The 13970-nt window shown below is 34.3% G+C and overlaps 1 protein-coding gene across 11 annotated transcripts in view; it reads right to left on the bottom strand.

The window, feature by feature from the left end:
* Positions 1–13970, bottom strand: part of LOC125658791 (peripheral plasma membrane protein CASK-like) — a 113670-nt gene that overhangs the window by 62917 nt on the left and 36783 nt on the right. For 5 of the 11 annotated variants that reach the window (XM_048890209.2, XM_056148360.1, XM_056148361.1 and 2 more), the window contains 3 exons: positions 2770–2847; positions 2100–2275; positions 330–386 (listed from right to left, as the gene is read on the bottom strand). In XM_048890209.2, the coding sequence (XP_048746166.2) occupies positions 330–386; positions 2100–2275; positions 2770–2847 (311 nt within the window). Of the gene's footprint in view, positions 1–329; positions 387–2099; positions 2276–2769; positions 2848–7855; positions 8233–13970 lie in introns of those variants that run through there. The other 6 variants (XM_056148365.1, XM_056148362.1, XM_056148363.1 and 3 more) reach the window with 3 other exon arrangements.

Here is a 13970-nt window from a genome sequence, read left to right as displayed (position 1 = left end):
AAAGTATTTTTAAGAGATCTTACTGTCTCAGTCATCAATAGTTAAATCAGCTATTATTTCTAACCCAGCCAATTATACAGCTAAGTTTCATTATTTATATCTAATAGGTATAAATCGGATAATTACATCAAACAATGTAATATAACACATACAAAACCCCTCAGTCCAAGAGAATCATGTTGTATTGACAAATTCAACACCACACCAGTTGGTGTACCATGATATTAGTTTAGTATGACCACTGAATGCGCCTTAATGTTGAACCCTGAGTGTAAGGTATTAGTAGCCTCTACCATTATCTGCCACACAGCTATATAGAGAGAGCTCACCAACTATATCATTTCTCAGATCAAACCAGGGTTCCAACCCATGCACTATTTCCTCATCTGTAATGTCATAGTCATACAACATCAAAACAGAGGGGCACAACATATAGGTTACACTGTATATTTGCAATAATGTACATGTAAACAGGGGACACAGCATTAAGTTTAGACTATATATTAGCATTGGTGTATATGTAAACAGGGGGCACAACATTCAGTTTGCTGGTGTACATGTAAACAGAGGCACAGCATTAGGGTTAAACTGTAATCAGCACTGGTGTACATGTAAACAGGGGCATAGCATTAAGGTTAAACTGTATATTAGCACTGGTGTACATGTAAACAGGGGGCACATCATTCAGTTTAAACTGTATACTAGCACTAGTGTACATGTAAGCAGGGGGCACAACATTCAGGTTAAACTGTATATTAGCACTAGTGTACATGTAAACAGGGGCACAACATTCAGGTTAAACTGTAATCAGCACTGGTGTACATGTAAACAGGGGCACAACATTCAGGTTAAACTGTATATTAGCATTGGTGTACATGTAAACAGCTGGCACAATATTCAATTTAAACTGTATATTAGCATTGGTGTATATGTATAACATAAAGCAGAGATCTCATTTTAAAATCAAAGGGTAATAAAAGATATTGAAAACTGAGGGAAAAAAATCTCACAAAACATTAACAGTTGCCATTTTCATAAGCACAATATATCATCTTAAAAGAAACATTTACAACTCTATTGATACCAAAGCTTAAGCTACATTTGTATCATGTATCAGGGTATACAAACAGCTGTCTTACCATCTGTTCAGTTTAATACAATTATTTTGAATATAAAAGTCATACTGTAAGGAATTTCTTAATAGAACTATACAGGTGATCCATGCACTACCCAAGTAACTAAGTCATTGTTTCCCCTCAAAATAGAACGCAAATAATCCATAATTCATATGATATAGTACCAAATTATGCTTCATGAATTGCATGCTGTTTATGACTTGTGTGCCCAGCAACTTGTAGAAATTACAACACATTAATTAATCAGCCAATCATGCAAAACAATTGCTTGAAGAATATGAGACAAGAAATATATTTATTGTTTGAGAGATTAAAGAGGCAAAAAATTTCTTGTTGAACATTAGTTCTATTTATGGTTATTGAAATGTTTAGGATGCATATAGATGCTGGTGCCTGCACTGCTAGCTAGTCAAGCATAACTAGCATGCTTCTTGTGAATTATCCATTTGAGCACAAGAAAGTGAGACGCCCTCCTACCCAACTGCTCCTATATATAGTATTCACTGAGAAATTTAATTCTATAATACATCAATTCTCATTGTTCAGATGGATTAGGTGATGAGTAAGTTTGTTAATACTATCTATTGCTAGGACAGACATTGTTTCACTTCGTAATTCTGTTGGTGAATCATTTTAAAGGAAATGCATTTTTTTGCACCGAATCATGAGTGCTAATTTCTAGCTGTGCTAGAATACAAAATTCTCTAGCTATCCATTATCGTACACAATTGATGCACTAATTCAAGATGCCAAAAGGTGCATCAGCTCAAACTGCATAAAATTTTGGATATGCTACAATTATATGGAATTATCAATTACAAAGGAAATATGCAAGTTTTGAAGCATATGCCCATAAAAGATTTTTGTTTCGATCTTCAAAGTGAAATTGCAAAATAATTCATGTTCATTTAAGAATGGTCAGATAAGAAATCGTAGTCACATCATTCGCTCATAGACGCTTACCCCCAGATATCAAGCCTGACTCAGGGAGTTGAGTGGCCACACCAAATCCTCCCAGCTTGACTGGGGCTGAATTCTCTTTGCTGGCTAGTAATACACAATGTGGCTTGAGATCTCTATGTATGATGTTGTTGGCGTGACAGTATCTTAAGGCATCAAGAATCTGTTTCAAGTAATGGCTGAAATTATAAAGAGGCTCACTAAAGCATACTATATGGATGTTTTGTATCATATAAACTATGTCAGTGAAGCTAAATTTTACTGAGATGAGTAGTTTCTAGGTCCCCCTTACCAATGATTTACAATCAGATAAAAAGTCATACAATGTTTCAACTTTTACCTTTAAAATTTGTAAATTTCATTTTCCCACATGACACTAACTGGATCTAATTCATTTCAGATACATTTTTAAAATGCAACAAAAATAAAAATGTTTTTGAAGAATTAAACAAAAAGCCCAGAAACATACACTTCAATCTATAGCTAGAATTTTACAACAAAAGAGCAGTCGATTCTGGCATCTAAATGAACGGAATCCACATGATTTTTCAATGTAAATCAAATTTCAAAGCACAAATTTCATTTCTGAATTCAAAGAACTCTTATAATATCTGGATATACAAGGAAATATTAATCGAGCACTGAACTCTCATTGCCTCGCTCAAGTTCACACCTTGCCACAGCTTCACTGTACACAAAGCCCATGGAAGCTCGTTTGACAATCTCAAAGCACAGATCAGCTCCATCCATACTGAAATAAAAAAAGGAACCTGGTTTGAAACAGTGGGGATAAAAGTATGTTTATTGATTTGCATGTAGTTATATCATACACAGCTCTCAATGTCTGATATATTGTCCATAACTTAATTGTGATAATTTAATTTACTGATTGGTCTCCTAAGAGTTTCTGCGTTATTCAATCTGGGTGTAAATGAACAACAACAAAACATCAAAAGTATGAATTTCTGGGATATGTTTCCAATTGTCATCCTACTTCTCAAGAAATCCACGTATTATATTAATTTCTGGGATATGTTTCCAATTGTCATCCTACTTCTCAAGAAATCCACATATTATATTAATTTCTGGGATATGTTTCCAATTGTCATCCTACTTCTCAAGAAATCCACGTATTATATTAATTTCTGGGATATGTTTCCAATTGTCATCCTACTTCTCAAGAAATCCACGTATTATATTAATTTCTGGGATATGTTTCCAATTGTCATCCTACTTCTCAAGAAAACCATGTATTATTTGGATTAGTTTTCATCCCATCGAATTCCAGAACAAAAAGACGACACAAATCACTCCTTCTGCCATAGGAAAGTGATCCTTATACATGTACACGTATATATAATCCAGAAATAAGTAAAGAAAAATCTACATAAGTAATAGTATAATAAAAATATCACAAAGCCAATTGAGTGTACTCAACTAGTTTCTTAAATGAATATTGCTTAGTTACACATGTTCACAGTGATATTGCAAAGTAATACCAAAAAAAAGCGCCGATGCATCTTCTGTTTAAGTAGAGTTCTGAATGTATTGGCACTTTTTGAAACTAGTTGAGTATATATTCAATCAGCTTTGTAATATATCACTGAAAACAAGAACAAAAATTTTTAAGTGTAAAAAGTTACTATAGCAATTTTATTGTGCAACATGTCTTAAAATATATTTCAGGAATATTTTATTGAAAATGGTGACATTCATGTGCACCTTTCTAACTTTAATAGGATGGAAAATAGTAATTTACTGCCAAAGTACCACAACATCTACACAGCCTCAATAAAGGATGTTTATTGACTCTCTTCTATATCCTTCAAAAACTTATTAGCCATCTTGGCCATAAAAACAATTCGCATATTAGTTTTTTTTTTATTATATTACAAGACAGGGCAACATTATTAGAAGAATAAAAAGGCATAGCTGCAAAGAAACATATAAAGCCTGATCATCAGGGAATATCATTTGATGTCTGGTCCTTCAACAAACAACTGTTAAAGCACCTCCATGCTTGTGCTCAATGTCTAGCAATCAACCCATAGCCAGATCTATATCCCCACGTTAGATAATCAATCAAGGGTGTCTGAAACTGCTCAAAATGTCCAAATTGTGCTGCATGGGGATTCATCAATGTGATGAATCTGAGAGACATGTCTTTATTTCCCCCCTTGTTACAATATATCCCAATAAAAGACCTCATGTAAAGCCTTTTTGACCATGTCATATGGAGTTATGAAGTCAATCTTTCTAACAAGTTCCAAACACTGCAAAAACAATACCATTATTCTACTTTCATTTTAAAGGCATTTCTTGTCACTGGAGTTGTACAAATTCTATTTGTACTTACAGTCATAAATCCTATTGTGAATTTCAAAGAATAAATAAATGAACAACATTAAAACTGTGAAAGTCATCCAGGGCCTGCATATTATCATGTCAATGATATATTTGACCATGACCTTTCACCTTGATGCCTAAATTTCTTTAACCTTCACTTACCTTTGCTCTGTAGGTTTTAAGTGCTGTTCCATGTAAGAATAATGCAAAATTGAATTTCTGCGGCACATCCAATGTTATGAAAATGGTCAAAACTTTCAGAAAAAATCAATTGGGTCTATATTCTATGAAGATCTGTTTATTTTGATTTTTTATCACTCTAATTTTAAAATACTAGTGAATTATAGAGTTTACTCGATTTGGATTCAATTTTTTTTTTAGAAGAAACAATCCAGTCAAAGTATTCTGTATCCTCATGATTATTTTAGTATTTTGAAGTACTAATCTTTAAAAGTCACAGTTCAAAACTGCATTGACATTTCTGTTTTAAGAATTCCTAGAGAAAAAAAATGTGGCTTCATAATTGTTTTTCATCTCTTGAGACCTATAATTGATTTTCCTTTATTCTAAAATTAAGAGAATATACCATCTCACTGTATACTTTCACAAGTAAAGCCATCAAACTATTGACTAAATCATTATCACGCTAGCAGTTTGTGTGAGTAGACTTACAGTAATGCAATTAGAGTAGTACTAAATTTTGTATTGTTCTCACTGCATTGTACCAGAGTGTCACAAGTGTTCCTGCACATATAGCAAACTACTACAATATGCAAGCCCCCATTATTTTCACCCTTGTAATATGGGTGTATTTAAAACTGGATGAATATAAATTCCTTCATTACTTAATTACTTAGAGTGGCAAAAAAAAACACAAAAAAAAAACAACCCCAGCTTTTAAACCTGTGTGAATTATATGTAATATTCCAAACTGGTACTCTTATACTTCTTTTCCTTGCATTTTCATTGATTACATACTTTTCTAAATAACCTTGACCTTTCTACATGACCTTCATTTTCATGAAAGGCCCATGGACACAAGGTTCACCTGAGTCACCTGGTTCATACACTTGTAATCTAGGACATATTATTTAAAAGTGTAAAATTTTAAACCACCATTGTGGACACATATTTTCACAAACTTGAATCTACACTATCTAAAGGTACTTACATATTGATATGACAGATTGAACCCCTAAACCCTGTTGTGACCCTACAACACTATATGAAAATGTTTGTAAATTGATTTAACCTATATTGCATCCTTGTGGTTTTTGAGATTTTTATAAAATCATCCAATTCATTTCTCTGTAAAGTCTTTAAATTCCTACTGTGGCCCAGCCCTGTTCCCAGGTGACATTAGGGTGCTTGCATATCAATTTGGCCAATTATTCCCTCTGGTTTTGTGTTATCCTATACATTTTTATCTAAAACTTTAAACCCTTATTGTGGTAGGCCAGTACCCTGGCCCTGGGTGTCATGGTTTGATCAAAGTTGAACCTACACTACATGAGGATGATCATATGCAAACATGCTTGCATATCAGTCTGAAGCTTGTGCTTCTTAAGATTTTCATCAATATTTGCTATATATTTTTATGTAAAAACTTCTAATTGGGATCCCCCCCATGGGGATTCAGATTAAAATAGGTCCTCAGTACCCCTTGCTTGTCATAAGAGGTGACTAAATGGGGCGGTCCTTCAGATGAGACTACAAAAACTGACGTCTTGTGTCACAGCAGGTGTGGCACGAAAACGATCCCTCCCTGCACAAAGGCTGTAAGCGCCGTGCAAAGGCCTAAATTTTGCGCCCTTTACAGTGGCGACATATCCATATGAGTGAAAGATTCTCAAAACGGACGTTAAACAATATACAACCAACCTAATTGGGATGTCATCCTGAATCCAGTGTACTTGTCTGAACAAATTTGAATCTGCAATACATGAGGATGCTTGCGATATTACACGTAATTTGACCGACAGCACCCTGGTGATTCTCTAGAAGATTTTCAAAATTTTTCCTATGCACTTCTATGTAAAACTGTAAACTCCTGTTATTCTCCCATTTTGATCCCATGGGTCATGGTTTGAATCAATACTATATAAAAAATGTTTTTGTAAAAATTTTGGCATTTTGATAAAGTTTTTCTTCAGATTTTTAAACACGACCCCATTTCCACAATTATATTGGCAATGAGTTTGGTTGAAATTGGCATGGTAGTTCTAAAGTCGAAAATATGAAAAGTTGATGAAAATGCTAATACATAACAAATTCATCGAAATTATTGCTCATTTAAATATATGGCTTTGCTAAAAATCAGTTCAATTTCATAAAGCAGCAAATTTTATTGAGTTTGAACTAATCTATAAATTTTGTTGCCCCCCTTTTTTTTATTCTTCTCTTTGTATCTAAATTATCCATGGACAGGACAAACTACTACAGCGAAGAATGAAAAGTCCTCAACCACAGAATCAAACTTGGTTTTCCTCAAACCATGTGACTCTGCAGATTCTCCTTGGTCCTCCAGTGGTTGAACATGCAACACAAATGTCATGCAATGATAATACACGTACAACACTAATCTTTTATAGGAATCTCTGTATTCCTGACACGATTAGGGAGAAAACTAAATTGGATCTGAGAAATTGTGCATACTTCAGAACAAATTAGAACAGCTAGTGTTTACTTGGGAAATAAATGATCGAGAAATGATTAATCAAAAGAGTATCATCAACCCCTTATCACTTTTCTAATTACAGCAACCATTTTGTAACCAAGGCACTGAAACACCTTAAATGCTTTTTTTATTATCTAAAATCATCTCCATAACCTTATATACATGTATTTACATTCTCTAAATCCTTTCTCTCATATACTTCTTCTGAAATTAACATTGCTTTCATCATAGATAATGAATACATGTTTGTTGCAAACTAGTTCATTCAGGGTTTTTTTTTTTAGAACCACCTGTTCTCATTATCATTACCAAATATGGAGTGTCATCAAGGTCAAAGTGTGCATTGGCTGTTCAGTTTAAAGTAACGACATGGTCAACAATATATTTCAGTACTTAAATCTAGTTTATATTTTCTAAAAATACATAAAAATACAAACAATAAAATTTATCTCTATGTTATTTTATCAGGTGATGAAGGTAGCAATCACTGCAGAATTTTTTTTTTTTACACTGCTCCGCTTATAATGCAAGTTATGAATTTTTTCTGTAATGCTAACTACCTTCATCACCCGATAAAACAACAAAAAAAGCATTTTATTGTTTAAATATAAAAAACAAATCTTTTAAAAGAAATCTGATAACAATGAAAATTGATCAGATAAAAGACAATTATTTCTCATTCTCTACTCATCAAAATGGTGGTAAAAATTCTTTACCAGATAAAAAAACAACTAACCTCCTAGTTATAAGAGACATGATAGATCCATGGTATCTGTAATGATCCAGCTAGGATGTGCCAAAAAGAGACGGGTCCTCCTTAATCTGTATCATTGATTTCACAGTAACGTTTAACTTAAACGGTGACATTTGATCAGTTCACATCGGAGTGCACAAATATTTCACTTGGAACTCTCTCTTTCTCACACTTCTAAATGTCTTAAGATGATAGTTAACATACAGTTGTATGTCATGAAAATCTAATTGTCAGAAATCCCCCTAGATCTTGAGAGGCTGATTAACAGATCATTGGCACAGTAGACATAGCACATTCACTGCTGAATCACAGTAGAAATGTCATCTGTATTATACCTTGTAAAGAAATTAGTGAATCCCAAACTGATTGATTGATTTTCTTTTACTTTCTCCTGTGTTTAAATAATGCATAAGTTTTCCTCCTGACATTTTATTGTCGCTGATATTTATTTCAATCTGGTTGTCATCATAACATCTCATGTTTTCTACCAACTTACCTCCAACTCATGCAGAAGAGATTTGTGCCAATGAACAGTATTATTAATGTTACATTAAGCACAGTGGATTTTCCCCATTAGTTTTCTCATTTTTTTTTTCTATGATAAGATTCCAGTCTTGCTTGACTAAGAGGTTTTTTTTCCCCACTGCTCTTTTAGTGATGCAGGTAATGCACACAACAACTCCCCAATTGGTGCATCAACCACTGCAGTGTCCTATCCAGACAAAGCATCAAAAAACACCAACATCAATGTTCTCCATCTCTTTTAACTTTCATGAAGCTATTGTATGGTGGCTGCAGATGGGAATTTGTTTAAACATATTGATCAGGGAGACAAGGACTGAATCTTAATTGCAAACACCTTGTGCTGTGTCAATTTTTCCTCCCTGACTACTGTCTAAATAAAAGAAATCCTGTACAATTAATACAACAGGTAGCTATACCGTAGTAACCAGTATTATTGGTAGTTCTGAATCCAGAGTGAATTGAGAAATATCCTGGAGGATAAAACATGGTTTCCCTAATTTTGGTATGAACCTCACTCCGACATTTATGAAACAAAATCAGTTAGACTTATGTGTTTGTCATAGGTTTTGGAAGAAAAACAAAACTAAGGAAAATAAGGGGGCTGAAATTGCCCTGATGGGAACACAGGAGAAGAAGCCCCCAGAAGCACCTAGCTCTTTGGTGTTTTTCCCCTGGCTAGATATCTTGCAGCAATTTCTTAGTGATTCAGATTAGGAAAATTGTGTGACCTGATAGGGGTCTGGGGGACAAATTAAGTCCCTGGAAGCTCCTGGGTTTAGCTTATATTGTTAGGTGTGTTTTTGCTACCTAGCTAACAGATACTGTAGTCATTTTCTGGTGTTTCAAATTCAAAACAATTTAGCATATATTGCATGGTAGTTTTTTCAGACTTATATGATATATTGCAATCATTTATCAGTGATTAAAATGATGTTCAAATCCTTGTGACCTGATGCAGAGGTGGAAGGGGAGGGGGAGCTGGGGTTCAGAATTTAGCATATATTGCTAGTCTATTTTTTTTTTTTTAAGTTTTTTATTTTTGCCTTAAATTGCTATGATAGATTGCTCTCATTTGACTACATTTCAAACTATGAAACTATATGTATGAAGTACAAATTTGAAGTAGATAAATTTAGTTATTATTGATGTAAATGAAATATAAGTGAATTACTTAATTGCATTTTTCTGCTGCATATAATTAATTAAAATTACAAATAATCAAAACTATTTTCAATTAAAATTTGTTTTTGTTAAAAACAATTAAATGTCTCTCCATGCAGCTCCAAAAATTGAAAGTGCTCCAAATTACATCCTCCCCTTAATGTACTGCACATAGACATTATGAACTGTACTTTGTGTATTGAGGAAAAATATGGGGGGTGGGGGGGTGGGGGAGAGATCAATGTGACCAATGTCACTGTTGTATATGATACATAAATAATGACTGTTATGCTGAAGTACCAGTAGGAAAGTGAACATATCCATGTAATTGAAATAAGCTATAAAATACTCTTCTTTGACCCACTGTAAATTGTAGGAAAGTACTAGATTCTTGGTCAGAACAATATCATTATGTGAATGATGATGAAGTATAGTACAAAATTTCAAGGCTATCGGATAAGCCACCACATAAGAGAAGTGTTAACAAGGTATTTTACACCCTCCACCCCTCTTAGATCCACTATAACTTTAAGGATAACAATTGGATCCTCTTTCCTGACAATATGCACATCTTCAAATGGTAATAAAGCATTGTATAAAGTTTCAAGTCTATCCGATAAGCCATATAGCAGGAGAAGTGTTCACAAACTATTTTACATCCTCCACCCTTCTTAGATCCATCATAATTTTTAGGAAAATAATTGGATCCCCCTGTCCCAACAATATGCACATCTACAAATGGCAATGAAGCATTGTACAAAAGTTTCAAGTCTATTTGATAAGTCATACAGGAGGAGAAGCGTTCACAAGATTTTGTGACAGACAGACGGACAAAAAAAGTACAAAAACAATATGTCTCCCCCTGGAAGAGGGGAGACATAACTAAACAGTCAATTACCCCAGATCATTATTGGTCAATACTACGAAGATCAGTTTGCATTCAGTCACATAAGAACATCCTATCTAAAGGCCGGTTTTTAGAAAAACAAATAACATAAGCTTAGAAGAGCTTTTTACTAACACAGTGTGTGTTTTAAACAAACAGTTTCTTGTAAATCAATGGAGTTAGAAAAAGTGCATTCGATAAATGCAGTACATTCAGAAACATGATAAGGTGTGAAGCCAACTCATAACCTCTTGTGCGTAAGGTAAACCACCATAGACGTTGATTCCTGTGCATCCATTTAAATACCTGTTAGAAATCGTGTAAAGTTCAATAACTCCGTTATCATCTCTAAACTATATCTCTGTTGTTTTACGTTTGATAACTTATTCATTTTACGTTTGATAACTTATTCATTTTACGTTTGATAACTTATTCATTTTACGTTTGATAACTTATTCATTTTCTCGTCAAATTAGAAATGGAAGCATTTAATGTTGCAGTGATGAATTATCAAAGTGCTACATGTCTTCAATGTTCATCCAACTGCATGCTTGTGAAATGTTTCAAATTATGAATTACAATATTTGCTAGTCCTTATAACTGTATTTCAGGGTTGAAATGTTACAAGAATTAATTAGTATTTGAAAATAATAATAATAATAATTGGTTTTTATATACATGTAGCACCTTTTCCAGCGTATGCTGCTCAAAGCGCTTTACAATGCATTATTACCCCGGCAGACCTTATATCAATCTAGAACTTTCTCAGCCTCCTAGGAAGCATACAGTGCAAGCTGCCACTACAAGCGCTAGAGCACTAACATTCTAACAATATCTTTCACTGTCTATAGCCAGGTACCCCTATTACACTTGGGTGGAATGAGGAAATTCATGTAAAGTGCCTTTCTCAAGGACACAACGTCGGCCCTGCTGTGGCCAGGACTCGAACCCACGACCTTTTGGTCAAGAGTCTGACGGCCTAACCACTAGGCCACCGACGCCATTTATATATCGATATATAAAATATCAAAACCGGCTGGGCGCCTACCAGAGCTTGCCAAATGATAGCTGGTCTACCAAACTTTGCTTAGTGCAATTTATAAAACAGACAAAAACATTATTTTATCCCAAATAACTACACTTGGTATTGTAGGGAAAACTATATTTATAAAACTTTGTGATGGACAGACAGACAGATTGGATAACAAGAGGTCCATGGGCCACATTGCTCACCTTGGCCCTGCCATTGTGATTTTTAAAAGATTTTTTATCAATCTTTATTCCGATGAAATTTTTTTGACCCCACATTGTGACCAAAGCTGGAAGAATGTAGCTCTCTCCGATTGGGGGGGGGGGGGTTACAACTCCTGAGGATCTGTGTATTGGTGCAGATGCTGGAGTGATTCACTCCAGCAACATTTTCAATCATTCTAAACATTTGCTGGGTTTTTTTTATGTAAATAAAATGATATTTTATGTTTCTTAGTCAATGTCTAAATCAACAACCTGCAAGTTACGATTTGTGAGGCTCTATTCTACCGTTTTTAACAATTTCGACATACTCTAATTTTTTTATTCAAATTTGTACGTCATGTTTAATTGTCAAGTTATTTGCATATGCCCATATAAGGTAGTGTTTACATAAATGGACGAGTACAGATCGAGGAAAAAGTGATTTTGTCAGTATTGAAAAGGTTTAAATTTGATATAAAGTTAAAATGTAAAAAAAATTCTGCCACCATATGATTTTCCTTTCTTTGTCGGAATGGCTCGAGTAACTACATTTTCATTCTGATTGTAAATGTTTAGGTTTTTCATCAATCTAATTAGAATTAGACATCTTAGATCCACACAGTATACTCTGCGTAATTAAGAGTCTGCGCGTATCTAAGAAGTCTGATTTTAATTAGATTGGGTTTTTCATTGGATCCACCTACGAGATTTTGCGATTACAAGCATGGCGGAGCAGACACAGACTTTAACATGTTGTACAGGATATCTAATGAAAAATACCTTAATTAATTCTTAGACATGCCCAAGCACTACGTTGACCCCAGTACTCTTTTGGTGTAAACAACATTTGGAGACACATACAGGGAGTTATAATAGGTTATTCATAAAAATATTTTGCACCATTAAAAATCTATACACAAAATATGAAAGCCCTACCCAAAATAGTTCCAGATATACTTAATATACCGGTGGGTTATGATTTTTTAAAAGTAGGTCAACCTCCAAGTTCAAGGTCAAAGGACATGATATGAAATGAAAGGTCTTGTCAAAGCGACATGACGAGCTCGCTCCATTGATTACACATATGAGTCACGTGATTTGCTCTTCATCAGCTGAAAAAAGTTGAGTATTACCCATAATGCTTCTGGAAAAATGTTGCCGTCACTGCGGTATACTTCATTGACAATCCCGTAATTAAAATAATTAGATTGTTTAGAAAGTACCATAAACGTTTTTAAATTCCAGACAAGCTTTCTCTTAGCTTCAAACGTTTTGTTTTTGCTTGGTTTGAAAGAGAGAGAAAAATTGCAGCTAATATGACGTCACAGTGTAACTGTTGACATCCACCGCGTTATATTTCCCGCGTTAAATTAAGAGGTGGATAAAACGTCTATAAGTCGTGTTGCAAGATGTTATTTAATGGGCTTCGCTCGTCTCAATGGTCACACCGTACAACATATTACACATGATATGAAAGTTATACCTTAAATAGTGGAGGACATATTGAATAGGTCAGATTTTTATTAAAAGTAAATCCAACTTCCCGGTGAAGGTCACATTAAGATCACACACACCATTGCATCACATGAAAGGTTTTGTTTATGTTTATCACATCAGTACTGATGCTACAGGCAGAGTCAGGAAAATTGTCCAGAAAAGCAATTAAAATGGAAAGAAACATAACCTCATCAATATACTCTAAATTAAACACAGAGAATTATGAACAACTCTATATGCAGGCCGTTTCATGGAATGGGACATACAAATATCTGCTCTTGGGGTATGCTGCCTTTTTCAGCTATGTGCCATTATTCCAAAGTGTTACACAATCTAATGCACCTCAAATAGATAAATCTAGGACTACAAAATGAAATGGCCACTACCAAATGCAGATAGTTCACTCAGTGATTGGAGGTTGTTTTACATCTATTTATCTAACTCCTAAAGAGGTCATACAAATGTTAAAGTTTGATCTATTTCATTACATGTTCAAGATGGTTAGGTTTCTTTGTTCATAGTACATATAGTACCATTAGATACTCTCAGAACTTTGAAAACTAATTACTCTTGCTTCTGATGCCTGCCATACAGAGTATAGGGAAGTCAGTTAAGACGTAAAACACATGAGGGTATGAACCGCGACACGTCACGCCGGATATCTCATGAAGCTCATGATTACATGTCAGTTAAGACGTAAAACACATGAGGGTATGAACCGCGACACGTCACGCCGGATATCTCATGAAGCTCATGATTACATGTCAGTTAAGACGTAAAACACATGAGGGTATG

This window comes from Ostrea edulis, chromosome 9 (genome assembly GCF_947568905.1).
Source record: "Ostrea edulis chromosome 9, xbOstEdul1.1, whole genome shotgun sequence".
Lineage (NCBI taxonomy): Eukaryota > Metazoa > Mollusca > Bivalvia > Ostreida > Ostreidae > Ostrea > Ostrea edulis.
Note: the sequence above shows the minus strand (reverse complement) of the source record. Positions and strands in the feature narration are given on the sequence as shown.